This window comes from Drosophila mauritiana, chromosome 3L, assembly GCF_004382145.1.
Source record: "Drosophila mauritiana strain mau12 chromosome 3L, ASM438214v1, whole genome shotgun sequence".
In the NCBI taxonomy this organism is placed as follows: domain Eukaryota; kingdom Metazoa; phylum Arthropoda; class Insecta; order Diptera; family Drosophilidae; genus Drosophila; species Drosophila mauritiana.
In genome coordinates this window covers 7,225,183-7,251,063 of record NC_046669.1, presented here as the reverse complement: position 1 = coordinate 7,251,063, position 25,881 = coordinate 7,225,183, and the positions used below count along the sequence as shown (strand labels likewise).

At 43.9% G+C, this 25,881-nt stretch overlaps 7 protein-coding genes across 7 annotated transcripts in view; 4 read left to right on the top strand and 3 right to left on the bottom strand.

The window, feature by feature from the left end:
* Positions 1-1,048: 1,048 nt before the first annotated feature.
* LOC117139046 (pickpocket protein 28) lies at positions 1,049-3,323 on the bottom strand. The gene is made up of 6 exons (XM_033301149.1): positions 2,766-3,323; positions 2,444-2,704; positions 2,179-2,383; positions 1,860-2,130; positions 1,546-1,804; positions 1,049-1,447 (listed from the first exon to the last, which is right to left on the bottom strand). Exons 1-6 carry the CDS (start codon positions 3,314-3,316, stop codon positions 1,201-1,203), a joined length of 1,794 nt encoding a protein of 597 aa, XP_033157040.1. The 5' UTR covers positions 3,317-3,323; the 3' UTR covers positions 1,049-1,200.
* Positions 3,324-4,805: 1,482 nt separating this feature from the next.
* Positions 4,806-25,881, bottom strand: part of LOC117139045 (homeotic protein female sterile) — a 31,009-nt gene continuing 9,933 nt past the window's right edge. The window contains exons 2-8 of the mRNA XM_033301148.1: positions 13,902-14,342; positions 13,728-13,835; positions 11,373-11,451; positions 8,928-9,862; positions 7,021-7,158; positions 5,984-6,702; positions 4,806-5,835 (exon numbers count right to left, since the gene is read on the bottom strand). Coding sequence (XP_033157039.1) covers positions 5,749-5,835; positions 5,984-6,702; positions 7,021-7,158; positions 8,928-9,862; positions 11,373-11,451; positions 13,728-13,835; positions 13,902-14,046 — 2,211 coding nt within the window. The 5' untranslated portion in view covers positions 14,047-14,342 and the 3' untranslated portion in view covers positions 4,806-5,748. The remainder of the gene's footprint in view (positions 5,836-5,983; positions 6,703-7,020; positions 7,159-8,927; positions 9,863-11,372; positions 11,452-13,727; positions 13,836-13,901; positions 14,343-25,881) is intronic.
* On the bottom strand, positions 7,313-8,644 carry LOC117139049. The gene has a single exon (XM_033301152.1). It carries the CDS (start codon positions 8,600-8,602, stop codon positions 7,397-7,399), a length of 1,206 nt encoding a protein of 401 aa, XP_033157043.1. The 5' UTR covers positions 8,603-8,644; the 3' UTR covers positions 7,313-7,396.
* On the top strand, positions 18,787-19,765 carry LOC117139052 (serine protease 1). The gene is made up of 2 exons (XM_033301156.1): positions 18,787-19,546; positions 19,614-19,765. Coding segments are annotated over exons 1-2 (762 nt in total). The 3' UTR covers positions 19,616-19,765.
* LOC117139050 (serine protease 1) lies at positions 20,149-21,049 on the top strand. Its single transcript, XM_033301154.1, has 2 exons — positions 20,149-20,929; positions 20,997-21,049. Coding segments are annotated over exons 1-2 (762 nt in total). The 5' UTR covers positions 20,149-20,169; the 3' UTR covers positions 20,999-21,049.
* LOC117139058 lies at positions 22,029-22,701 on the top strand. Its single transcript, XM_033301168.1, has one exon. It carries the CDS (start codon positions 22,178-22,180, stop codon positions 22,604-22,606), a length of 429 nt encoding a protein of 142 aa, XP_033157059.1. The 5' UTR covers positions 22,029-22,177; the 3' UTR covers positions 22,607-22,701.
* Positions 24,327-25,622, top strand: LOC117139055 (ras-related protein Rac2). Its single transcript, XM_033301165.1, has one exon. The coding sequence runs from the start codon at positions 24,984-24,986 to the stop codon at positions 25,560-25,562; it is 579 nt and encodes a 192-aa protein (XP_033157056.1). The 5' UTR covers positions 24,327-24,983; the 3' UTR covers positions 25,563-25,622.

The following is a 25,881-nucleotide window of genomic DNA, read 5'->3' as shown; positions in this document are numbered from 1 at the left end:
AGCCTTATCAATGCAACAACCAATGCTCTTAAGAATTATTTCAATATTTTGAAATCCACCCTCGCTTTGTGTGAAATCAATAAAGCCCTCGAGACAGCCTTGGCAGCCATCAGCCGGAAATTGTCATAAATTCATTTTTATATGTGAATCAAATTGGCAGGCACGGAAAGTAAAAAGTGGCCCACAAAAGGCGAAAAGCAGCCGGTGGAGATGGAAAGTGCCAAAGTGCGGACACGGATGTGGACTGCGATTTCGTGCCCGATGTGCAATGGGCGATGCACTCCGCCATGTGTGGACATGAAAATTTTATTAGGCATATGCAAATGTGTCAACTTTATTTGCAATATTTCGACACATTTCGACACTTGTTGCCGTAATGAACTCCGCGGCAAAATTCAGCCTTTTCATGGCCCGCACAACTGTTGCGCAACAATTTGGTGGAAAATGTACGTGGCGTACATAATGCACACAGCCAATTGAATTAAACAAAATGATAGACAGTGCATGGCAACATTTTAAAGCCTACTTTGCAGAGCCTGCAGGATGTGAAGTCACCGGGTTGGGTGTGCATAAATTGCTGCTATTGTTTAAATATTTGCCAACATAATTAACTTAATTCAATTGGATTTCCATTAGAGCCGCACGCACAACTTGAACGAAGGAGTGCCGGGATTGCCTCAGTGTTTGCCCAGCCAAGGTATCCCATGCCCCATGCCTCCCATGCTCCTAGGATCAGGATGCATTCGGATTTGCTTGGTCTGAATCAAAGGATTGGCCCTGCATAACATATGAGCTGGAAGTTGAGATGCGTAGCTCCCCTTTGACTTTGTCCACGACTCTTCGACGACGTTGTCTATTGACTTTCGAAATCAAATCGAATCGCATTGCATCGCATCGCATCGAAGGCAGCAGCAAATCACACAATAAAATAATTGATTCCATTTCAAATGCACACAGACACAGACACACACATACAGAGGCACAGGGAAGATTTGGCAGGATGCGGGTCGTATCGGAACGGATAGAGGACTGCATTTGCCGTCTAGTGCTGAGTACAACTTTATTTTCATTGTTTGTAGATTTAACATTTAACGCAGAACAAACACAGAGCAGCAGAGTCAGCTCAACTTTGGCTTCCAGTTCAGCTGGATTCACTGGGAAACTGGGAATTATTTATGGGCCGTACAGGAGGTCCTTCGATTAGGCATCCTTGTTGACCGCCTTCAGCAGTTCCTTGCGGGTTTTGCGGCGCATCCTCAGGTTCGAGATGAGGCGCACGGTGCAGAAATAGATCAGTTCCACTATGCTCAGCATGGAGACGCCCATGAAGAGGCCAAGTAAGCCACCACAATTGGCAAGAAAGTCGGTGGTACCATAGAGCTCTGAGCGCCGAGAGGTCAAGAATTGGGCCTCCTTGAAAAAGATGGACACGCGGGACATCTTCATTCTGTCAAAGGGATTTTTTAAGAAAAGATGTTAGATTTTTCGAAATACGTTTTTAACAGAAAGTTATATCTATCGAAAGGAATTTCTGGTCTGACTTACCCCTGCCTCTTAGCTTGCTCCTCCTTTCCCTCCGGAGAATCAGTATTAATTACTGTCTTATAGTCAAAATCAGCCTGTGAGATCTCAGCCTCGTAGGCAATAGAAGTACACGATGGAAGGCAGTTGCACTCGGTTTCTCCCCGAGTATTCTCGCCTGCGTTAACCAAGCCCTGGGTGAATTCCCTGAGCAGCAGCTCATCCTCGGCTTGGTTATAGCACTTCAAGCTGGCGTCACCACACACGGGCATATTAACATTACCTGAAACAAAACTGGTTAATTAAATCCCAATGGACGATACTGGGCTAAAACTTACGTGGCATGGAGAACTTAACACAGCCACATTTGGTCAACGTAAAGTTGGCCAGGCACTCCAATTCGCAATTACTCTGCGAGTATATATTGAAGTAACGTAGTTCCCTTTCTTTCTGGAAATAGCACTGCCGACGATTGGGTTCGTAGTGCTTCAGACCATCCGAAGTGGTAATGATCTTGGGACGAATGGATATGAGCACTTCCTGGTCGAACGGTATGCGGAAGTACTGCTTGGACACTTGGGCCACATCGCCAGGTGTGTGTAATAAAATCTAAGAGGATTCTCCTTGAACAACTATAGCAAACATAATAGATTTTACCTTGAAGCCCTGAACTGGACCACGACACATGTCATCGAAATCAATCTCCGCACCACCCATGAACAGATATAAACCAGCTCGAGCTCCGGGGCCCAAAACTCGATTTGGATAGGGAGATGTATCCGCACTGGCGCTATAACCATCCTCCACATTCCAGTCCATGGATAGTCGGTTCTCCTCGCGGAATATAAAGTCGGGAATAATACTGCAACAGAGCTCCAGTCTTCGAATTTGAGTTTATCATAAACTTGATGTCCAAGCTTACCCTTCCGCTCGGAAAATCTCCGCTGGACTGAGTGAATTGAAACTGAAGCAAACGCCATCCTCCGTCACAAATTTGTGGAAAATATCACTGCATTTAACCGGAGAGTTACGCCACTTACAGTTCAGATAGGTGTCATCGAAATGGGGGGATACTTCAGTCAGGGCGTCAATGATTTCCATGCCCCTCCGGGTTTTATTACCCAGTGTTACATCATGCAAATGTGGCTCGCAAACCTGCGACACAGCGCCATATAATCCCTTTCTGTTAGCAAATTTACCCTAATAAACATTCGTTTTTAGGTGTGAAAAGCACAATAACTTACTGCTTATCGGTGAGGTCCACAATGCCGCTGACATTAGTCTGAAAATCACGAACTTGGTGATACGAATCCGTAAAATTGAATATCTCACGACGCGTTTTAGTCTCCGGACAAACTGTGACAGCGGGAAATGGGATTTGCCACACCGGAGTGGATTTCTCGGCGAAGCTGACAATCACCGGATTGTTGTTCCACTTGTCCCAGATATTTAGGGTCAGCTTGACGCAGGTGAAAACCGATAGCACCAGGACACTGATCCAGAAGAGTCGCTCCAAGAGCGGTCTCTTCTTCTCGCCCAGATACCGGATGCCATGGATGGTCGTGTAGTCGCAGTACTCGTGTATGATGGCCTTGGCCGCCTGGAAGCCGCTGCCGTATTTGATCTGCTTCTTGGTGTCCACCTCGTCCTCGCTGTCATCGGATACAGTCTCCCGGAATGCCGGAGCCAACCGGGCCATCAGTGCAGCCCGTTTCCACTGGTTGGCGGCACAGGGCGGCGGACGTACCGCCACCTCATGGCTGGGCGTATGGGGTTGTGTGCTGTCCGTCGACATCCGGTCCGGCGTGCTGGAGATGCGTTGACTAAGTCAGCGGTGCGCACGCAAGACTCCGGCTTTTATATACCCGTCCGTACGGGTGTAGGGTGCGGCTGCCGTCCTGGGATGGAACCGGGTGGAGGACAGTCCCGACGGATCGCCAACGCGGCACGCATACTTTTCCACGAATTTTCGGCGTGGGTAGGTGGCGTTTTCGGTGGCGTTTCAATTACTTCATGTCACTAAGCTGGCGTAATTTGCAAGCTCGCCCTGGAGCACCGGAATCCCCGTGGGGTTTAAAGAAACCCAGAGACTGGCAACCACCTCTCTCACCTGCAGCTAGCGTAATTGTCAACTCTGACCCAATGCCCGGCTAAATGTTACCTTTGAGCCTGCACTAGGCGAGGCATTCTAATTAGCCAGTGCGCACTTGAAGCTCACCAAGCCCCGGGTCACCAGCGCCACATCCTCGCCTGCAACTAGCCACCGCGACAGGTGCAGCCGCATATGGCCATGGCCAAATTGAAAACGGCTACTTTCCGGCCACGCGGGCTTATGCATTTTAAATCCCGGCCACTTGACTGCAGGCGCTTAACTCGACCTCGAAACAAAACGGCAAACGGCTGCAGACGCCGACAATGTCGAGTCAAATCCTCACGTTAAACACGGCTAAACAATGGCGGTGCTTGAACGTGGCGAACAGCGACTAGAAAATGCTCTATCTAAATGAAAATGATTGGTACTAAAATTAATATTATTTACTTGAAAGCCTGTCTTACCCTTGAACTCATACTTCGACTGTTATTTGTTAAATTTATTAGTAGTAAACAAATTAAATTAAATATTTATATTATGTAAACATTTCAATTAAAATTATAAACCTATAAATTACAATTTAATTGTTGTTCTTGCCTAAAAAAAATAAACAAATTTTCGAACATTTAATTAAGCATTCTGTAAAATGTTTGGCAAAGTCTAACTACCCTTTAATGAGAGTACAAGCAAGAAGTGCAGTGGCCAGCGGCAAGGACACAACAAAGGGGAAGCCGCGACAGGAGCAATACGGCGCAACACGATGCCGACCATTTTAATAAAGTGAACTGCATTCGTGGCATTGTGTCTAAATTTTTCGGAGGTCCTGGAAAACGGCGCCAAAACAACGCGGAAAATGGGTCCCCTTTGTTGGGGACTTTTCATTATTGCGAGGCTGTGCCTTCAACAATGTTGGCATTGTCCTTGCACTTGCCGTTGTTACCTGTTACCTGTTCCTTGTGCCAGCCGTAAACATTTACACACTTCTCGTTTCTGTCTGGCAGAAAAGTCTGGCGATCATTTATTTTAATGAGCTGCGAAATAGAATTTCTGATGCGTCGCCCGAAATTCAACTAGGGAAAAGTGACTTGACTTTGGAAAATCACTTTAGTTTAGCCACCCATTGCCCGCGAAACCATTGAAAGGCTCAATAAGTTATATATTTGTATATATATATCTTTATATATATATTTGGTATTCTCATTTAGCATAATACATTTCGTTTGTTGGTTTATATGCTTTAGCTGGAGGACATTGAATTGAATGTTGTTACTGTTTACAAATTGGTTTGCTTGGTAAGTACATAATACGTTGATTAACCTATTTACATAGCCGCTACTTTTGATATAGTTATTACAGAATATAGTCGCTATTAATATTACGCATATTTGATTATGGTTCTAGATAATGTATAGCAAGTTACTCCGAATTTGTTTTTGAAACACCTGTTGTCACTATGCTACTTTTGATATACAATTTGCGTGGGCTAATTTGGTACCAACTACGATTAACTTCGTAAATTATATCCAAAATATATAAACATCGGTTAAAGCCGGCACCAGACGATTGTGTCTGGTTAATAACAATGATCTTATAATTCCGTAATTTGTATCCATATTATTGGTATTAACTATATACAAAGCTCGATTACCGTTCAATTTGCACCGCCGACAGGCGATGACAGTTTAAGCTTTCCATAATTTTACCTATACGTTCACTTATGCAGTTTTGAAACCCAAATAAATACACTTCCGTTTGAAACGCTAAACCCAAAGGACATGCAAACAACACAAACACAAAGGCGTTTTGCAGTTACAATTACAATTACAAATACAAATACATTACATATAAACGTACACATGGCTGTAATTGATATATATAGTACGCAGTACACTATATATACTATAGCAGCTCGTATTTCATATCTATGGCTAATTAAAAATGATATGTTTGCTGTAATTTACGTTATTCGTTCTTTTTCTCTTTCGAGCTTATTAGCTCCCTCCAAGGTTAGTCTGTTATAAAAATACTGAAGAAATTGCACTTGTATCGCCATACGATAGCACAAATAACACCGCTCCAATGGGAGTCTTCTGAACCCTTTCCAAATGCTTTTGACCCTCCCCGCGAACTTTGACCTATTGCGGTGCGAGAGCCAGGCCTAAACTGTTCGACATCAGGCTCAAAGTATTGGCAGTTGGCGCTGTGGGTGACCCGGCTGTTTCCTGGAAATAAAGTTAAAGATTTATTGATTAAATAGTTTTTAAGCTCTAACTGAAAAACAATCAGTTTTTGGATTGCATATAAAGTGACTATTATTATTTCTAGTATGAAGTGACTGTAATTAGTTTGCCCCGGATCATCCATACTCACAATGCTTAAGGTGCGGACAATGCAAGCCCTTGTGGCCGGCGGCTCATCCGCCTCCAATCCGGGCGAGCTGCCCCTCGAGGAGACGGACCCATTCAGCAGCTTGACGTTCAGTTCGTCGGAGTGATGGGTCTGCTGGGAGCTGCTCGACATGCGTCCGTCCAGGGAGAGATCATCCCTGTGCTGATCCTGTAACGGAATCACTGGGGAATGAGAACCACTGCCTGGTGCGGCGGTAATCATGTCACCCGCCTCCTTGGGACTGGCACTGGGGCTGAACTTGATGTCCAGACAGTTGGTCTCCATGTCGCTGGCCATTCCATTCTCAGCCGAAGATACCGATGCCATAATGATGCCCGTTCCCGTGGGCGACATGTGGCCATTGATGGCCTCACTGTTGATATTGTTGTTGCTAATTTTATTATTGTTATTGGGTTCCTTGTTAAGTGTTGATGAGGCATCCGGCATCTGCGGCATCTGCTGCTTTGTGGCAGCCTCATCGGCGATGGTATGGCCATTCTCCACGGCTGCATTTGCAACATTGTTGCTGTTGGCTGTGGTGGCATTGCTGTTGCTGTTGCTGCTGCTGCTGCCCTCATCATCGCCCAGCTCGTAAATGTTAACCATGTGGGCGGCCTGTGCGTGGACCATCAAATCCCAAGGATTGACGAACGCATCCTTGCAAACGGCGCACAGCAATTTGGCGCTCGTCGGCGGAGTCTCTGTAGGCGCAGGGGTGAAACATGCGAGAATTAATTAGTTATTTAAGTTGGAATTTGCAGAAGGACAGACATCGGAGGCTCTGGCGCATAAATAACTCAATTTTAAATGCATTCGCCAGCAGCCGCAGGACATGAATGCACAGACATCCTGCCGCCCGGCCACCAGATGTTGCTGACTGGCAAACAGAGGAGCGCCTACGACTTAGACAAACACTTTTGGGGCCGGGGCAAGGGCAAAAAGTGTTTAACAATCATAAATTAATTGCCAACAGACAGGCAGCCCCACGCCCCCAAAGGACTCCCGTTTCGCCCACTTACTTGCACTTGCCGCAAAGGCAACATCCTGGCACTTGCATGTGAACCTCAGCTTGCAATAACTTTTCTTGTGGTCCAATAACTCAGACAGCTCGCCAAAGGATTCCCGGCAATTGCCGCAGATTAATGTATCCGGATTGCCTGTAAATATGCAAAGGGATAGGTCTTGAAAACGTGTTGAACGTAAGTGAAAAACTATGAAAAAACTATATGCACAAGAAAAGTACTTTTAATGATTGCTAGTAGCTGCCTCTGTTATAAAATTTAAAAAACACTAATCTGGTTTATTTAATTAATATTTCTATAAGGCTAACAGTTCAATGGTCTTAATTTCTTTATTTTAATCATTGCATATCAAAAATATATAAATATTGGGAACTTAGTGCAATCGTTCCACAAAATTCGATCTTATGCTAATGGGCCAAATCTTCAGTTCAGCTTGAAGCAGTTGCTTTTTGTCTAGGATCCTATCTCTTTTTCGTTTCGATCGGCTCTGTAACTGCAACTCATCATCATTTTGAGCAGAAAAGGGTTTGGGATATAGAGCTGCACCCTGAGCCCTTTTTCTGCGATATCTTAGCAAGTTTGTAATGGCATTTATGCGCAAATCAGGCTGAATGGCGTGTCTACCACTTCGAGGTTGCTGTTGCAAGGCTTTTGACTGCTCCGAGTTCTCATTTTGGACATTCAGAGAAAAGCTGATGACATTTGGAGTTTCTACAACGCCATTATTCTTTGGCTTGGTGCAACATGGAAGTTTTCTGGTCGTACTTTTGCTAGCACGCGTTGTCAAAGGTTTTTGGGTGGTAGTCTTGCCGATCGGAGGCTTTGTTGCCTTCGTTTTGGGAGCCACAGATGGTTTGACAGTGCTTGTTGTAGTAGATTCCTCGTTCTTCACATCGACGGATATGGAATCCTCCTCTTCATTTTTATTGGAGTCACAAGCCTCGGTAGTCCCAAACACTTCGCATTCTCCTTTTCCCTCATTTTGATCCACCTGAGCGCAGTTCATTGCCTCCTGCGGTCGCACCTGTTGTTGCAACTGCTGTCGCTGGCCAAAGAACTCGGACAACTGTTGCAGCAACTCGAGCTGCTCGGCAGTTGGCGGCGGATCGTGTGTCTCCTGTCGCTCCTGCTGCTTTGCCAATGACACGAATGGCGGCTGGAATAGATGAAAGGCGGGGAACTCCTGGTTATATCGATTCAACTTGGCCGACGGCATCTGGGAGTGAAGATGGCTGCTCTGAGCTATCGCTGCTGGCCTCAGATTGGCAACGGGCTCAACCTGAATCTCCTGCAACGGCTGGCTTTCCGGCTGCTGTACGTCCAACTGCTGTGTATACCGCATACCAGGTCTGATTCCGGATAGGGAAGCGGGGCCGTTCACCTGCTGACTGGCGGCGTAACCCAAGGCCTGCTTGTTGGTCAGCAGACTGCTCTTTAGGCTAAGTATTCCCTTCACGTAATCCGCGGGCAGAGGCTGACGTGAAGGGATTTCCGCCACGGGCCTCGGCATAACTTGCTGTTGACCCCGAACGACACTGAATACGCTTGCAATGGCCAAAAGAGTGGCAACGTGACTCATTTCTCTTTTTCAGAGACTCTGTCGTCAGGCGTCAGCATTTTTGACCCGTTCAACCAGGACAACTAGATGAAAATTATTATTTGGATAATAATTAAAAAAAAATATATAAAGTCCTATTAGTGCTTCGTATTTATCGTAATTATCTTTAAGATACCTTTTCAGTCAAGGAGGGAAAATCTAACCGCTATTTTACTAACTTGTAAAAGCTTACTGCTCTTTTGGTAACTCCCAAGATGAAACCACAGACAATCATTAAAATATACTTTTCCAGCTTTATCCCTCAATTGGCCAGCATCCTTCTGAGCAAACTGAAGTCAATACTCACTGTAGACTTTGAATGGTCCCCATTGCTGATGCAAACTTAATTGCTCCTGAGCATGTTGCTGCTGTTGGTTGTGCTGCTGCTGTTGTTGCTGCTGCTGCTGCTGTTGATGTTGCTGCATCAATTGGCTGTGCAATTGTAGTGGCGTTGCCGCCTGATGAGGCTGCGGTTGCTGTGGGGACAATGCCAGAGTCAACGGCTGCAGCAACGGTTGCTGATGTTGCTGATGCTGCTGGTGCTGGTGCTGGTGCTGGTGCTGGTGCTGGTGCTGCTGCTGCTGCTGCTGCTGCTGCTGCTGCTGCTGCTGCTGATGCTGATGTTGCTGCTGATGGGCGGCAAAGGCGGCGGCTCCAACCGGATATGGCTCGCCGAGCGCCGTTTGATTAGCAATTATTGCAGACTTTGCATTTTGCGGCGATGTCGTCGCCTGGACAGCCACGCTGCTCTTCAGCTGGAATCCGAACGGTTGCTGGTGGTGCGGGTGGTGCGCATGTGGGTGGTGCTGCTGCTCCTGTTTGTATTGCGACCAGTGAATGGAACCCGGGGCCGCCGTTACCGTTGTGGCCACCGCCGCATTCGATAGCAGATTCTGCTGATGCAGCAGCAACTGCTGCTGCGGCAACAAATTGGCCATGGCCGCCATCGCAACGGCAGCAACCTGCTGCTGGTGCTGCTGCTGTTGCTGCTGATGGTGTTGCTGTTGCTGCTGCTGCACCTGCTGCTGTTGCTGATGGACGGCGGCTGCCGCAGCAGCGGCCACCGCGGCCGCACTGTGATGATGCTGCTGTTGTTGCTGTTGCACAGCCACTGCGAGACCGCCGCCGTTGGTCATCAGACGCTTTCGCTTCTTGGCCCGCACTCCATTCGAACCGCCCCCGCCTGCACCCCCGCCACCGCGCAGCAGCGCCGAGGAGCAGTAGCTGTCGTAGAAGTAGTCCCTGCACGGAGAGAAAAGTAAAGCATTGTTTAATAAACACCAGCTATCAAAATATTGGTGCTTATATGGGTATCACTCATTTTTTATCAGTGCATTAAGTAAACTAGTGTCCATTTAGCAGTCGTAATCTGCTCAACCAATATTTGTTCGCTAATTGAAGTGTCAGCAGCGTCTACCCCCAAAAGTATGCTATTCAGTAATGGAAGTTGTGTGTTTTAGGGGAACAACGAATTGTCAATACCCTGCTTAACAAATAGTATCAAAAAGGTTAAAAAACTAAATTGTGATTCCTTAGAGTAACAGTAATTGTACCTTAAAATCAAATTTCCTAATTTGCCAAGCCCAACGATAAATGTAAATTCCGCCTCATTAACTGCAAATGAAGAACCTGCCAACTGTTGCCCAACCTCAATGTCAGTCAGTCACTTGCTCAACCCGCCCATCAGTCCGTCAATATTTGTTTAGGCTGCCATTGCCGCCGTTTGAATTGTCATTTGGCAATTGTGTTTGTGTGCCGGGGTCTCCCGTTGGGTCATGTTGCCAGTGATTGATACAAATGCCGAACCAGGACGAAAATGAACCGCACCCCTCCCCCTCCCTCTTCCTGACGAAGCCAACCAATTGTGGTCAAATGAGTGGGGACTGTGGGCTGGGTGGTGGAGTGCAACAATTGTGGCTTTTTCGGTCAGTTTGTGTGCGGTCAGAGGATGGCAACCAGGTGAGCAGCCGTTTAATGACAAACACAAGAGCACCTGGACATAGCTATGGGTTTTCAATAGAGCGGTAGGGGGGCCGTGACATGTTTGCGTTTTAATTACAATCAAGTCGATGTCAGTTGGGTTTCCCGTTCCAAGCTCTCCACCCTCTCACGTCGTCGTCCCGCGTCGTTGGTCTTTTTAAAGCCAAAGCGCCAACGCATTCGGCATTTCGTTTCGGCGACATTAAGCTTAAATTAAATATTTCCACACGAGTGCTGGAAGGTCTGGAAGCTCAAGGCCCAAATAAATTGTGAATGTCGCTCAGTCATCATTAAGGCCGCGCCAACGACAAAGACAAACAAGTGCACATGTCAGCGCCAGGACATTATGGCATACATTGCAACTGTCACTCACAGGATCCGCAGGATACCCACACATAAATACTCGTATATACTAGTACGGCTACGTTGACGCAGCGAACTCGAACACCAACTGACCAAGAGCAGAGAAAGTGAGGAGGGAAATGGAGACGAGAACTTGGCCTGAAGTGTCCTGGTTCCGGTTGGGCGCAAAAAGCCCGGCTAGCCGTTGACAGCCAAATATTTTATGCCGGTCGGGCAGTTGAAACAAAGGGCGACCCCATCGCCTGATGAATGGTTTCTTATTTATTTATTTATTTGTGGGGCGGGCACTCGAAAGAAAAAACCCACCCGTTAAATGATATGTAAATAGAGACCAAGTGAATGCCACATGGCGGCGTTAAATTGAGCAAAATTAACTTTTAGATTAAATTGAAATGAGGCTAGAACTCACCAATCGTTTCCGGTCTTGCTCACATTCTGCCTTTTCCTTCCGATCTGATGCGCTTTCGGTTCGGCCACCATGTTGACATCTGGAAATGGGAAATTTGAAATGGGAAATTCTTAATGACAAGAGGCAATCTGTATTATAGCCCAAAAATATATAGTATACAAAAACTCAGTGTGCTTTGAAGTCATTGTTTGGAAACATAAAAGAGAGTCCCTTTATAACCCTACTCCTTTCATTATGCAAATGAATAGACAAAATGTGAGTGATTAAAAATGTTTTGTTTTTTCATTCTCCGTGCATTTCCATTGACCAGCTGCAGTTCTCGGTTAATTCAATCTGGCTGCACCCCAATCATTAATCTTAATAAAAGTGCGCCAAAGCCAGAAAGTACATTGTCAGTTATTGTTTATGCAAAAAGCAATGATGCAAACAAAAGTACAATATATGGTCGAAGAAGAATTGCTCTTTAAAATACAAATTCCGTACTATATTACATGGGCTTTTAAAGTGATTTTCACGTAGTTCGAAAAATTATTATAGTTCTGCGGGATTATTATAATCGGAATCATTATAATCGTTAGGTATTTCTAGATTTATATAGGCGGTATTTTAAATTTTCTAAGTGTATTCAAATGGCTCTATACACCCTAACCGCATTTGATTTTTTTATGAAAAGGGGTGGTTACGGATAGCTTTTCGGAAAGAACCAGGATTTCGCAGCCCACGCTCGTTCATCATAATTCATGACAAAGTTTGAAGTGGGACGGCTGCGCCTCCAATCCGTTGGAAAATGGGAGCAGGGGCAAAATTCAGAGGAACCCAGAGCTATCTACAAATTGGTGGGCTTGGCTTACAAAAAGAAAAATACTGGAAGAATTTTCTTCTTTCTTTTTTCAGCTGCTCCATTTCCTTCTTGGCTTTTTTTGTTATTTTTGTTTTTTCCTTTTACTGCCTCACTGTCCGACTGTTGGGCTGGCAGGCTATAATTAAGATTAAGGATAAAAGCGTAAGAAGGATTTGCACAAGTTCCAGGCAACCATCCCCACTGGTAGCCCAGTGTAAATCGCTTTAGTTGGCCTGGCCGCGTTTTCCAGCGCTTCAAAGTCAATGGCGCGTAGCAATGAAATATTATGCCGGCCACTTCGTTGTCGGTTCTTCTTTTCCTAATCAGTGGAATTAGCATTCCACATTTTGCGATTCGCATTTGCATAAGCGGCAGAGTATTTTCCATGGGAGTCTCTGGAAAATTCGCTTTGTTTGCGCGGCGAACGGGGCGTATGAATATGAAGCATCCGCCGCGTTGCCGCCAGGAGCAGAAGCATCATCATCAACCGACAAAGAGCACTAAGTGCATTAACTTGTTCTCCACACGAGACACGCACTGGAGAAATGCAAAAAAAAAAATAGTAAATAAAAGAGTAAAAAAACAGAAAAAGAGATTCACAGAACCGTCAACATGGCAGCTGCAACTGGCGTTGAATTATTTCATTAAACGCCGAACGACTAGACTGCCAGATAGTCGGATAGTCAGGGAAGGAGGCAGATACAAAAGACAGTCGACTGTCTGGCACAACATTGAAATTTCATTAAAAGTATCGTGCCAAGATTTATGTCGGCCGCACTTTAAGTTTTTGCGGCCGGCAGCGACTTCCGCCCGTCGAAATACTCAGACATTAGTGCGGAGGGTGCCTGGAGATATGGCCACTACACATGCCAGGATCGTCGGCGGTTCCTTCATTACCATTGCCTACTATGTGTGTATGTAAGCCATAAGCCAGGACAAGCCATGCCATCCGCACCTTCTTCCTTTGCCCTTCCGGCGCCTTTGTGGCTTTTTTCGCGCGTTTGTTCGATTTTAGTGCAACGCTTCCGCTGCCGGCGGCCATTAACCTGACGAATGCCCCAAACTCCTTTCAGAGCCACATAACTGGCGGTATCCGGCGAACATGCAACTTTGGCCAAGGCGAGGACGAGGGTTAAGGTCTAAAATGTCTATGCAAAGCAGCAGCCTTCGTTAGCGGCGATTTCAAGGGACGCAGCAATTGCACAGATTTAAGACAACATTTATGCACTTTAAAGGCAAACACTGTCTAGACTATCATATACCCGTTATTGAGGTGAAGGAAGTGAGAAGACTGCAGTTGGCAAACATCAAAGAGGCTATCTTTGACTACATATAACTTTTTAAGGATTGGTTCGATTAATGTTTTAAATAATTCCAAAGTTCTTCAAGTTTCTCCACTTTAAAGTTTAATTTGCTTAACAGTCAAATTAATAAAATAAAATATATATGGAGTATTCCCCAGGACATGTTGGGCATATAAAGATACCAGGACATTGAAAGACATAATTCCTTACCTAATGTCTGGCTGAGGACCGTCTTGCCATCCTCGCCGTGGCAGGCATTCCGGGCATCGAATGGATTGGTGAACTGCACAAAGGCATAGCCCTTATGCATGGATATGCCTGCAGGATGTTCGGGAATTCAGATTTAGAGGGAATGAGGCTGGTTGCTGGATGACAAGGACTTACCCGCGAGGCGGCCATAGATCTGAAACATGCGCTCCACGTCCGTTTTGGAGCACTGGAAGGTATTCAGATTGCCCACAAAGATGCGCGAGTTGACCGCCTGCGGATCCTGCGAGTTGGTCTGGTTGGACAGTTTGGACAGCTTCATGGTGGCTACTGGCAACGTCACAGATCCTGCCAAGGACACGGGCACGGGCGCAGCCGCGTCGCACCTGTGTTCAAAGAACAAGAGCGCAATCCTGGCGAAAACCCTGCTGTTGTCCCCGTTTTTGATGCTGGCCTTTTCCCTTTTTTGTCTGTGGCTAAGACGGGGCTTTTGTTGACGGCTTATTGCATTTGCAGTCGGATTGTTTTCCCCTCAAACTCTGCCGGCTGATTTTTTTCACTTTTAACGAATCCCCAAATCTGTGAGCGGTTGCAGATTGTACGCTACCCTTGGAAAATCTGCAAAATAAGAGAAAAACGCATTGAGCAATAAATAAAAATCAGATTCGCTTTTGTTTGCCACTGGGCTTAAAAGTATCAATGGGCGTGTTTTTGTTTCATTTATTTATCTGTGTATGGGTTTTACGCCGTCGTGTTGATTTTTGGGAATTTTTAACTTAATGCCAGCCAATTAAAATGCAAAAATGCTTTTTAATTGAAAAAAACTTCTTCACCGGTTAATACTTTAATCTGCTTTCAGAATTTCCTTTTATATAAACATTATATGTTCTTAATACTATGGAAATGTTTGGTTTATTAATAGAAGTAGCTGTTCACACTTTTCCAATTAGAAGATGCTTCTGTTAAATTATACTTTATTAATTTCCTTCTAAATATCCTTTTTATATTGATGTCCTTTTGCTTTCACTGGAAACATGTTTCGCGCTTGTTATTAAATGAAATAACTTTCAAATGGCTTACACAAGGACACACACCCATTTACACACCCATTATCCTTCCTTTGAAAAAGGATGCAATAGGATAAAAAATGGAGAAGAGGTGCCGAAGCGGCAACAACAAAGAAACTTTGCTCTCACTCGTGTAAAAGTGAAAAATTAAGCGTTTTTATTGCGCTTTCGATGCCAACAGTGCAGTGCGTCCTTGTCTGACACTCCGCCCCACTCACTCACTCGCACTCGCACCCACCCACACCCACACCACCACACCCATTGTGGCAACATGTGTGTTCAATGTGTGCGTGTGTGGCTCCTTTGCATAGTGTGCGTGTGGTAGTGTGAGTGGCAACGGGCATTAAAATGTACAAAAGACGTGCATGAAATAAAAATAAAACATGCAGCCATAAAAATAAAATACTCGTGTACTAGCAAATTGTTAATGTGATTTTTATGCAATCCCCACCCCCAAAGAATTTATTGCGGATTTATGGGTGCGCCAGTTGGTGTTAATTGTGAAAGCTTTTGGCGCTTCAACTTGAATCTAATAAAGGAAGGAGTCTGCTGATAGACGTAGAAAAAACAGAATAGTATTAAATAAAAAATAAAAGGTTAATTTAGTTAATTTAGTATCAGTACATTAAAAATCCACAAGCATAAAACATAATATCGATTTTTGTAGTAGCTACTTCTAATTATTTATTTATTTAGTAGAATATCGCATTCGATAATCATTTGTGTGTTTAGAAAATGACATAGAACTGCATTCAATTGCCGGCAGCTGCGAGAAGTTGGTAAATATTCATTGATCGGTATCTACGGCTTTTCCCATCAGTTTTATTAAAAGTGTTTTCGCATTGTTTGGCATAAATCAAGCGGAGGAAGCAGTAAAGGAGTAGCAAGGAGCTTGGGATATTCATGGCTTTGGCTGCATTGTGCGCCAGTTATGAGTGAAAGACTCTTTATTTATTATAATGGCATTCCTGCCTGCCAGTCTTCTGTCTGGTTTTCCATCCATTCACTCACCCATTCAGGCATTCATTCACTCATTCAACGCTTTCTATTTTTGTGTCGCATTGTCCTTGCAAATGAAGGAACAACGCCCATGGCGAATGCACCGTGAACAAAACCATCAGATGTGGCAAGCAGATAAGTTTGATATGAATCCAGAGACTCACTCTTCATTTGACTCACAAACATTTGAATTCCAGACGATAAGTAGATAAGAATTTGATGAGTGTTTGATGATATTATATGATCATGCTACTCACAGTGATTCTACACATTCTACAATTATGAGAAAAATGTTTATGATTTTCCACAGTGCATGGCCTAACAGCTTCCTTGAAGTCTACTGTTCGTCATTGTGAATATCCCACAACAATAGCAACAACCATTCCGGGTGAAGTCATATCGAATAAACGTTTGAATATGCAACAGTTTTGGTGGCCTACTTTTCGCCGCTGCCGGCATATTAATGAACGCAACTTTAATTAAGACAACAATAAGGGTAGCTGACATATTAAAGGAGTCTGTGCTGCTTAATCCTGTGGACTAGTGAGTGTGGCAATAGAGATTCTCAAGTGCCTGCAAGTGGTTAGTTAACTCGGCTTAATTATAATTAACTGCACTGCGCAGCAAGTCAGCAAGCCCAAGTTCAACCGCTAGAAAATGTGCAGGAAATTGCCGTAGTCCCCACTTTTCACAAGCCGTTCCCTTCCCGTTCCCCCTTTCGAGTCCTGCCAGCCGTTTTAGGCCCAGGACAAAGGCTGCCACCGTTTGCACTTTTATTTTCCAGACGCCCGAGCGCAAAAGTAAATTAAGACGCCTCGTGGCAAGTGAGTTAGTAAAAGTCGTCGCCGGCTAAACTTCAGGATGCCAACGTGGAGCCTCCATGTGAGCTGAACTTTGTAATTGAGTGTGGTGAAAACACACAAACAGTTGTTGCACAAGTCGCATATTTAATGCTCTACATGAGGTATAATACCACACAAAAAATGAAATGCATTTCAATTAGGCTTTCAAATCAGTTTAAAGGAGTCTCCACTTTAAGGTGTCTTTGAAAATAGATTTGACATTAGTTTAGATATATTTCAACTGTTGAATTGAACGACCCTCTTCTCACCTAAGTTGATGGACTCTGCAGCAAAGTGCTTAATTACTTTTGCTGCATCCGCCCAGGCTCGGGATGCCTAATGCCCCGCATTGTCTACGGCTTAAAGTCAACGACTCTGTGGACTACATTCCGCAGCCTCCTTGTTCGAGGATTTCGCTCCCCGATACTTTTTACCCAGCATTTCGTATTAAAGCGTTTTGATGGGGCCTCGACGTGCCATAAATAATGCAGAAAGCCATTAAACTGCCGGAGTTGTTGAAGAGCCAACGATGCGATGCTGTCAGGATTATCGGTGGCGAGCGATCAAATGTCAAAGGACACATTTCGTCGGCACGCCTGTTGCTATTTACTGCCTACTGCTCGTATCATCTTGCGTTTTCTTTTTCCATCTCTACATATGTTTATATGGCAGACAACTTTTCATTTCAAATTGCTCGGGGGGCCAGAGGGATGGTGTTGATGGCAGCCCCAATAGCGTAGCACAAAAAAATGAATAGACGTCGTGGCCCATTGAAAGCCGAAAAGTCAACAAAGGGGCTCTCACACCCACCGATCTGAAGCAGATAGAGCGACAAATAACCCCAATTGAAAGGGGGGCCAACCAAGGGGGAAGGGGGAATGACCGAAATGTTAGAGGAATGATGATGATGCCATGTGTGCATTGACAAGCCAGCAAACAACTTTATTCATAAGCAGTCAAACAGGACGAAGTCGGGCCAGGACATGGTAGAACAGGCCAACAAGGACCCGCAGACGTGACCCCGGTCGGAGCGAATAGAATCCTTTCCGAAAAGCATAGAATCCATATGAATACGCTGAGAAAAGCAAAAAAAAAGGAAATAGAATATTTTATAATAATTTAAATTTATTTTATAATATTTAAGCCTAACATAAAGAAAAGCTTATCCCTTTAACTCAAAACCAAACAAACTACATAACTGGCTTTTTCAATATTCTGTTCGTTATTTCTCTCAGTGCATCGATATGTTGCCCCGAGATGACTTCACGTCTGCTGGCGATAACTCTGCCGAGTTTATGGAACTCGGACTAGAGACCAGAGTCGAAGGAGTCTAAGTTTTGGAAGCTCCATGGTTTGAAATTCATACTTTGTACATGCTGCTGAAAAGTTTTAAATTCCGAAAAAGTACTCAAAATTGTCGATAAGCGGAGAACGTGTCACCACCCGGCGCATTGTTGCTTTTTGTTTGCTGTTAATTTATCGTAATGCACAAAACAATTTACAGAAGTGAGTGAGCGACAAACAAACAAAAAAAAAATGGATACAAATATTTAAATATATTTACAGGCGTATTAAGTGCCAACTATTTGCATAAATAACAAGAAATTAATAACAAACACACGGCGCCATGGCAGCAGCCGCACAAAAGTTAATAATTGCTGCTGCTGTCAACAGGCTGTGGAAATGGGTGGAAAATGCTACTGACATGTGGACCACATATAAATGAAAAATATGCCAAGGAGCGGGGTGGGGGGGAAAAAGGAAAACATCGGGCTTCGAGCTGCAATACCATTTTATCACTTGACAGTAAATGCGTTTTATTGCGATGCTCATTAAATAAATTAAATTTGCAATGGATAAAGTGCAGCGGGGAAATCGGAAAAGTATTTAAACAATTAAAAAGCCAAGAAATTCACGCTTTAAAATTTTGAGTGTACAAATTTCACGGGAATATACGTGTTGATCATACCGAAATAAATAGCAATAATTACCTAGTTTTACTATAGAAAATGTATACTATAAAATGGAAAGCTACAACAATGAAAGCGAAATTAAATTAAGCAAATTAGTCGCACCAACATAAAATTGATTCGACACACCAATAATATTTTTCAAAACTATGATAATGGAGTACCACTGTAATACTGTTTGGCGATGAAGCTAGTTGTGGCATTGTTAGTCTTATCACTAACTGTTTCGGTCTGTGAAAAAAATAAAATAAGCCCCAGGATCACCGGCGGATATCGGGCCAAGGCCTATACAATCATCTACCTAGTTGGAATCGTCTACGCCAAGAGTCCGTTATCCTCACTCAAATTCGGAGCCGGCACCATAATTTCGAATCAATGGATACTCACAGTCAAGGATGTGCTGGTATTTAAGTACATTGAGGCCCACTTCGGATCGAAAAGAGCCTTTTGGGGCTACGACATTTTAAGGATATACAGGGAAAACTTTTACTTTCACTATGATAAAGATCACATTATTGCCCTGATTAAGTGTCCCTACCAAAAGTTTGATCGTCGAGTGAGTCGTGTTCGCGTTCCAGCTTATGATTCAAGATTCGATCGATACGTGGGAAATATGACCATGGTGTGTGGCTGGGGAACTGAGAAACGAAAGGTTAGGCTGCCCACATGGATGCGTTGCATAGAAGTGGAAGTCATGACGAACACGGAATGCGCCAAATACTATACCCCATTGAAATGGTATGAGATGTGCACCTCCGGCGAGGGCTTCAAAGGAGTTTGTGAGGGCGACATGGGTGGTGCGGTGGTCACAATGGGGCCAAATCCCACCTTCATTGGCGTCATATGGCTCATGCCCTCAAACTGCAGCATTGCATATCCTTCGGTACACATTCGCGTCAGCGATCACATAAAGTGGATAAAGTACGTATCCGGAGTAGGATTTTGTGAGTATCCCAAATGTGAATTATAATGCATCTATGGAAAGTGAATGTCTAAATTTATTCATTTCAGAAAGCGGATAGATGGTATAATTATGCAGGCCACAACTGGAGCAGTATAAGAGAGAACGCTATGGTCGAGTTGCTCGACTATCAGATACCCGTTACTCAGATAGTGTCAGTGCGAGGCAGACATTTCAAAGTTATTTAACACATCGATGGAAATTGGCAACTCAAAAAATAAATTGAAAAAATATAAAAAATACTTTAAAAGTATTTTCGATTTTTGGACATTACAGTGGGCGTGGACAGGTGTCATAGAACTGGCTTGTTGAATTTTGATTTTCTAGCTTTTTTAGTTTTCGAGATCACCGGACAGACTTTCAGATGAACGAACAGACATACGGACAGACGGACGGACAGATAGGCATGCCCAGAATGCCTCAGCAAATAATCCAGCTCAAGAATACATGTATACAGTCGGACATGATACCCTCTACCTGTTACACACTGTCCAATGAATCGAGTATACCCTGTAACAACTAACAAGAATAATGAAATTGATTCGACACACCACAAATATTATTCAAAGCAATCGTAGTAAAGTAACAGATTGTTACTGTTTGGCAATGAAGCTCGTTGTGACATTGTTAGTCTTATCACTAACTGTTTCGGTCGGTGAAAAAAATAAATTGAGTCCCAGGATCGCCGGGGGCTATAGGGCCAAGACCTTTACAATCATATACCTAGTTGGAATCGTCTTCTTCAAAAGTCAAACTTCATCCCTGAACTACGGAGCCGGCACCATCATTTCGAATCAATGGATCCTTACAGTCAAGACTGTTTTAAAATATAGCTACATTGAAGTCCACCTCGCATCAAGAAGATCGTATAGGGGCTTTGACATCATAAGGATCTACAGGGAAAACTTCCGCTTTCATTATGACAAGGACCATGTAATTGCCCTGGTTAAGTGTCCCTACCAAAAGTTTGATCGTCGAATGGGTCGTGTTCGCGTTCCAGCTTATGATGCAAGATTCGATCGATACGTGGGAAATATGACCGTGGTCTGTGGCTACGGAACTGAAAAACGACATGCTAAGCTGCCCGAATGGATGCGTTGCATAGAAGTGGAAGTCATGACGAACACGGAATGCGCCAAATACTATACCCCATTGAAATGGTATGAGATGTGCACCTCCGGCGAGGGTTTTAAGGGAGTTTGTGAGGGCGACATTGGTGGTGCGGTGGTCACAATGGGGCCAAGTCCAACCTTCATTGGCATCATATGGCTCATGCCGGAAAACTGCAGCAGTGGTTATCCTTCGGTACACATTCGCGTCAGCGATCACATAAAGTGGATAAAGTATGTATCCGGAGTGGGATTCTGTGAGTATTCCAAATGTGAATTATTTTTTTACTTATAAAAGTGAATGGCTAAATTGATTCATTGCAGAACAAAGATGTACATTTTAATAATGCTGCCCATAAAGTAAACAGAAAAATAAATCAAACAATAAATAAATAAAAATTATTGTAAATATTCTGCAAAATATAGTCTCTTGATTTAACTCCGTTAGTTATTTGAGTACACAGTAGCAAATATTTCACAGCTTGAGATTAGCACACCTAAAAAACAGGGGTCCTAAAAGTCAGCTTATACTACTTACTTATTAAACATAAATAATATGTTTTGTTTATAATGTTACCATTTATTTCAATTTGGGGATATTATATAAAGCACAACCGTTAAAGTGTTAAATTTATTGTTATTGTAGCCCTGTTGCAGTTGAAGTTGCACTATTTGCTTTATTTCGCTCTTTTCGGTTCAGGCTGCGGTTCTTTAGCGCACATTCATTCATTATCGCCATATATATATAAATATATATATATATATGTATATCTGTATATCTGGTGTGCGGTTCGTCTGGTGTGGCAATAAAAATGGCTTGAATATTTTTCAGTTTGTTATGCATTTTCCTGCCACTTGTGCAGCAACAACAATTATGAATAACTCGCTGCATAATGGCCAGCAAGCTGTTCCCATGAAATTCCTGGATCGATTACCAGGGGGTGGGATATATATTCATATAAATGTATATATATGTGCATATATCACTCCGCCAATTACGTGGCAAAGGGAACTGAACTGGGAACTGGCAGTCCCGGCGACAGTAATCAAATAATTGTTGCACTCGTGCTGTCATACGTATCGCACTTTGGCTTTAATTATTTGCACAGTTTTCCACTCCGCAATGGACACGTCGTAATAAGGATATGCGGATAAAGTCCTGAATATGCCAAGGATTACTCGATTAATGCAAAGCGGTTCATTGCGGCATTTCAATTGGAATTGTTTACTATGCAGCGCAGTTAGTTTACTTCTGGTAATGAAAAATGCACATATACCTAAGCGATTTCAAAAAAAAAGTAACCAGAAATTTGTTTTCGTATATGTCAAAAACGCTTTTATTTGGAAACCCTTAGATATTACACCGATTTGTAAATGTGAGCACGTCTGATGTTGAATATTTGATAAGACATATTTTCCAGCGCCGCGAATTTTCCAAAATTATTGAGTTTCCTGATCATCTAGCCCGTGTCGACTAAAATTCGCCTCCATTCCCTAGCATTCCGATGGAGTACAGCTATAGCATGGGCTCCACGTCGCCAGTGTTCATCAGCCAATGTGCCCCGTACAACTTTCTGCGGGAATACCGCCTAGCCTGCGATTGTAGAAATATACCAGCTGTCACACTGGTGAGGGAAGCCCGCAACGCTTGGCACGCACTTAGTGACCAGGAGCAGTCCTTGTTCGAGGAAGTCCCCTATCTGATGGCCCAATTCGGACAATCCATCGAGTCGGCAATGAGGTTAAACGTCAATGTCCTGTCGCCTCAGCAAGTCATAGTGCGAAGGACGCGCTCTGATGATCGGTCCAGTAAGCATAGAATCCGTCGTGGAAATGCCAAGACGCATAGGAAGAAGCGGCAGCAGAAGATGTGTGCAGCCAGCAGGATGCGAAGTCCAGGGATTAAAAGTACCAGGTGTCGGGCAAGCACCTAAACTTCCCAATTTCTCTGGGAAAACCCGCCTCTTCAAAACTAAAATGATGGATACGGTAGGAATGAAAAGTATAGGTACACTGCAACCAAATGCGTTTTTTTTTCTGGGAGCTTTAGGGCTCATTTGGGTTTCAAAATGTTATTGTTTAAGTAAATAACTTTGCTGAACGGTAATTTGATAACTGCATTATTTGTTGCGCTCTTATCGCTTTTCAACTTAATTTAACACCATTGTTTTAGCCAATAGCTTTCGATTGGTTAATCTATTAAATAACGCTGTAATTTGAAAATTAATTCGAAAAAGTGTTGTTATTGTTTCCCGCCCTGACCCGCTGATAACCTTGCGACGCCCACCCGCCCACTTGAAATCGAATACGAAATCGAATGATTCACCCACGCACAACCGGAAACAGAAACATTTATTCCACTTGAGCGGACTTCATTGGCGATTTAATTGTTGCGGATTTTTTACAGTAAATTCCATTAAAAACTTTTTGAAAATGCATATTATTGAAATTCATATATTCGTGCTTGTTGTTCGGATTGCTGGAGAACAAATTTTGTGGCGCCTATTTAATTATCCAATTACAGCAGCACCATCAGCAGTGCGAGAAATTAACTTATATGCGAAAATATTCGCCGACGGCACTTTAAACATTTCCATTTTAAAATCAATGCGAAAATGGGCGTGGCATGGGGGGGGAGGGGGTGTCTGGTTTTTGGGGCGGAAGCCAAAACACAAACACGAAATATTTCGGCTATCACTTTTGGCTGAATGCGGATGCGGCGGATTCGGTGGATTCGGTTTGTGTTCTGTTTTTGCTTTTCGGTTTTTACTGTCGATATTTTGCACTGTTTGCCAGTGTTATTTGTTTGTTATTTCTTGGGCTTTGGTTTTTGCCGACACACGCAATTTTGTGGTCCATTAAAACAGTCAACGGCAGCAAATATCGCTGGTCATGAAAAATTTAATAATTCGCTTAAGAATTAGATGGGATGTAACGGTCGTAAATTGATTAATATGGCCCAAATTAAGTAAAATTAAAGGCACTTCTAGAATCTGCACCCATGTATCTGTAACAGTTGCTAATTTTAAAACATTTATACTGCCATTTAAGTATATTCATAAAAAGACGGTGACACATATTTAGGTCACATAATTGATTCATCAATAAAAAAATATTGTTCAATTAATATTTATATCGCAATATCAACGTTGTGCTTATTTTTGGTGTGGCACTGGTATTGTACCGAGATAAGCTACAAGCTATGTGTACCTGAGTTAGGTACCGCACATCTCTGATAGTCTCTAGTCGCGTGGAAATTGGCTCAAAACAACAAGCAACGGTCGGGAAATTCGTGGAAAACCGTCGAACGAATATAGAAAACTCTACAAAAACGACCAAAGCAAGGTCAAGTAAAGAGACTCACTATTTCTCTCTACCTCGCTATCTCTGTCTCGCTCTGCTCTCTATGGATTGCCACGACTAACGTCACCGAGCGAATGACTCACTGTGACTAATTTTACGGGACTGCACTGTGCTTGTGTCGCTCTCGCTCACATTCGCTCGCTCGCTCTTTGTGTGGGAGAGCGTATGCGCAAAGCGCTTCATTTAAGCGACTGACGCACGCGAGCGAGCGAGACAGCCGTACAAACAAGTTGAGAGAGCGAAAACTACAGTAAAAAAACAAGTACAACAACTGCCAGCGGAGGCAGAAATTTTCTTCAATCGCCGCGAAGATTTCACAGCGTTTGGGCGTGTTTTTTCCGTTTCTGCCACAGCAAATCAGCAAATCCCACATATGCGGGCCCAATTAATTCATAAATAATATACCGAGCGAACAGGAAGAACGCCGTCACGGTTCTGCTTTTAATTAAGAATATTGATTTAACAACTTTCGCGATAAGTCAAACTCCACTTCAAATTCGCATCTCTCTCTGTACGCGAATGTTTGTGAGTGTGTGTGTGTGTGGGCAGAATTTGTATTAGTGCGTGAGCAAATTATTGTATAATCGCCAAAAAAAAAAGAAACAATAAAAGCAAAACGCCAACGCGAAAAGCAAAAGCTATACAATTAGAAAAACTAGCTGAGCTGCGATACAAGGCAAAACTAAATTGTATGACTAAAATTTGTGCGTTGAACTAAAAGAAAAGTACAAATATCGAAACATTCAAAAACTGCCTGACCTACTGAGTTGAATGATTACCCCGAAGTAATTATAAAGTTAAGCTGCCACAAAGAAAACCAGTTGAGCCACTGGAAATCGAGCACGAAACCAGCTGATCCACTGAAAAACCCTCTGCACCCAGCACAACCAACCCATCGAGCTGCTGAATCCATCGATTGCCCAGTAGTACCACCAGTACAGCATCATCATGCAGGCCATCAAGTGTGTGGTTGTGGGCGACGGAGCGGTGGGAAAGACCTGCCTGCTGATCAGCTATACGACCAACGCCTTCCCGGGCGAGTACATACCCACTGTGTTCGACAACTACTCGGCGAATGTGATGGTGGATGCCAAGCCCATCAATCTGGGCCTCTGGGATACGGCTGGCCAGGAGGACTACGATCGCCTGAGGCCGCTATCCTATCCGCAAACGGATGTCTTTCTCATCTGTTTCTCACTGGTGAATCCGGCATCGTTTGAGAACGTGCGGGCCAAATGGTTTCCCGAGGTGCGTCATCACTGCCCAAGTGTGCCAATAATCCTCGTCGGCACCAAGCTGGATCTGCGCGACGATAAGCAGACGATCGAGAAGCTGAAGGACAAGAAGCTGACACCGATCACCTATCCCCAGGGACTGGCGATGGCCAAGGAAATAGCTGCGGTCAAGTATCTGGAGTGCTCGGCCCTGACCCAAAAGGGTCTGAAGACGGTCTTCGACGAGGCCATACGATCCGTGCTATGTCCTGTCGTTCGAGGACCCAAGAGGCACAAGTGCGCTCTGCTCTAAGAACTTTGAACCCACCCAAAACAAAAAAGCGAAGAAGAACTCCAACAAAAACAAAAAAAACGAGAAGAGAAGAAGAGAACAAAGCGCAAAATTCTGTGCAAAATATTCATATTCGCTTTGTTGGGTCTTTAGTTACAGCAGATAGTGTGTGAGTGTGTGTGTGATGTGAGTGCAAGTGTGAGTGCGTCTCTGGGTTGCGAGTGTGACGGCATGAGTGTGTGAATGAGTGAGCGTAGTTTTGTTTTTATTGTCAGCTTTATGTGGGGGAGCAGCAGCCACAAAAACAACGACAGCAAGGGGGCTCTACACGGGGTGGGGG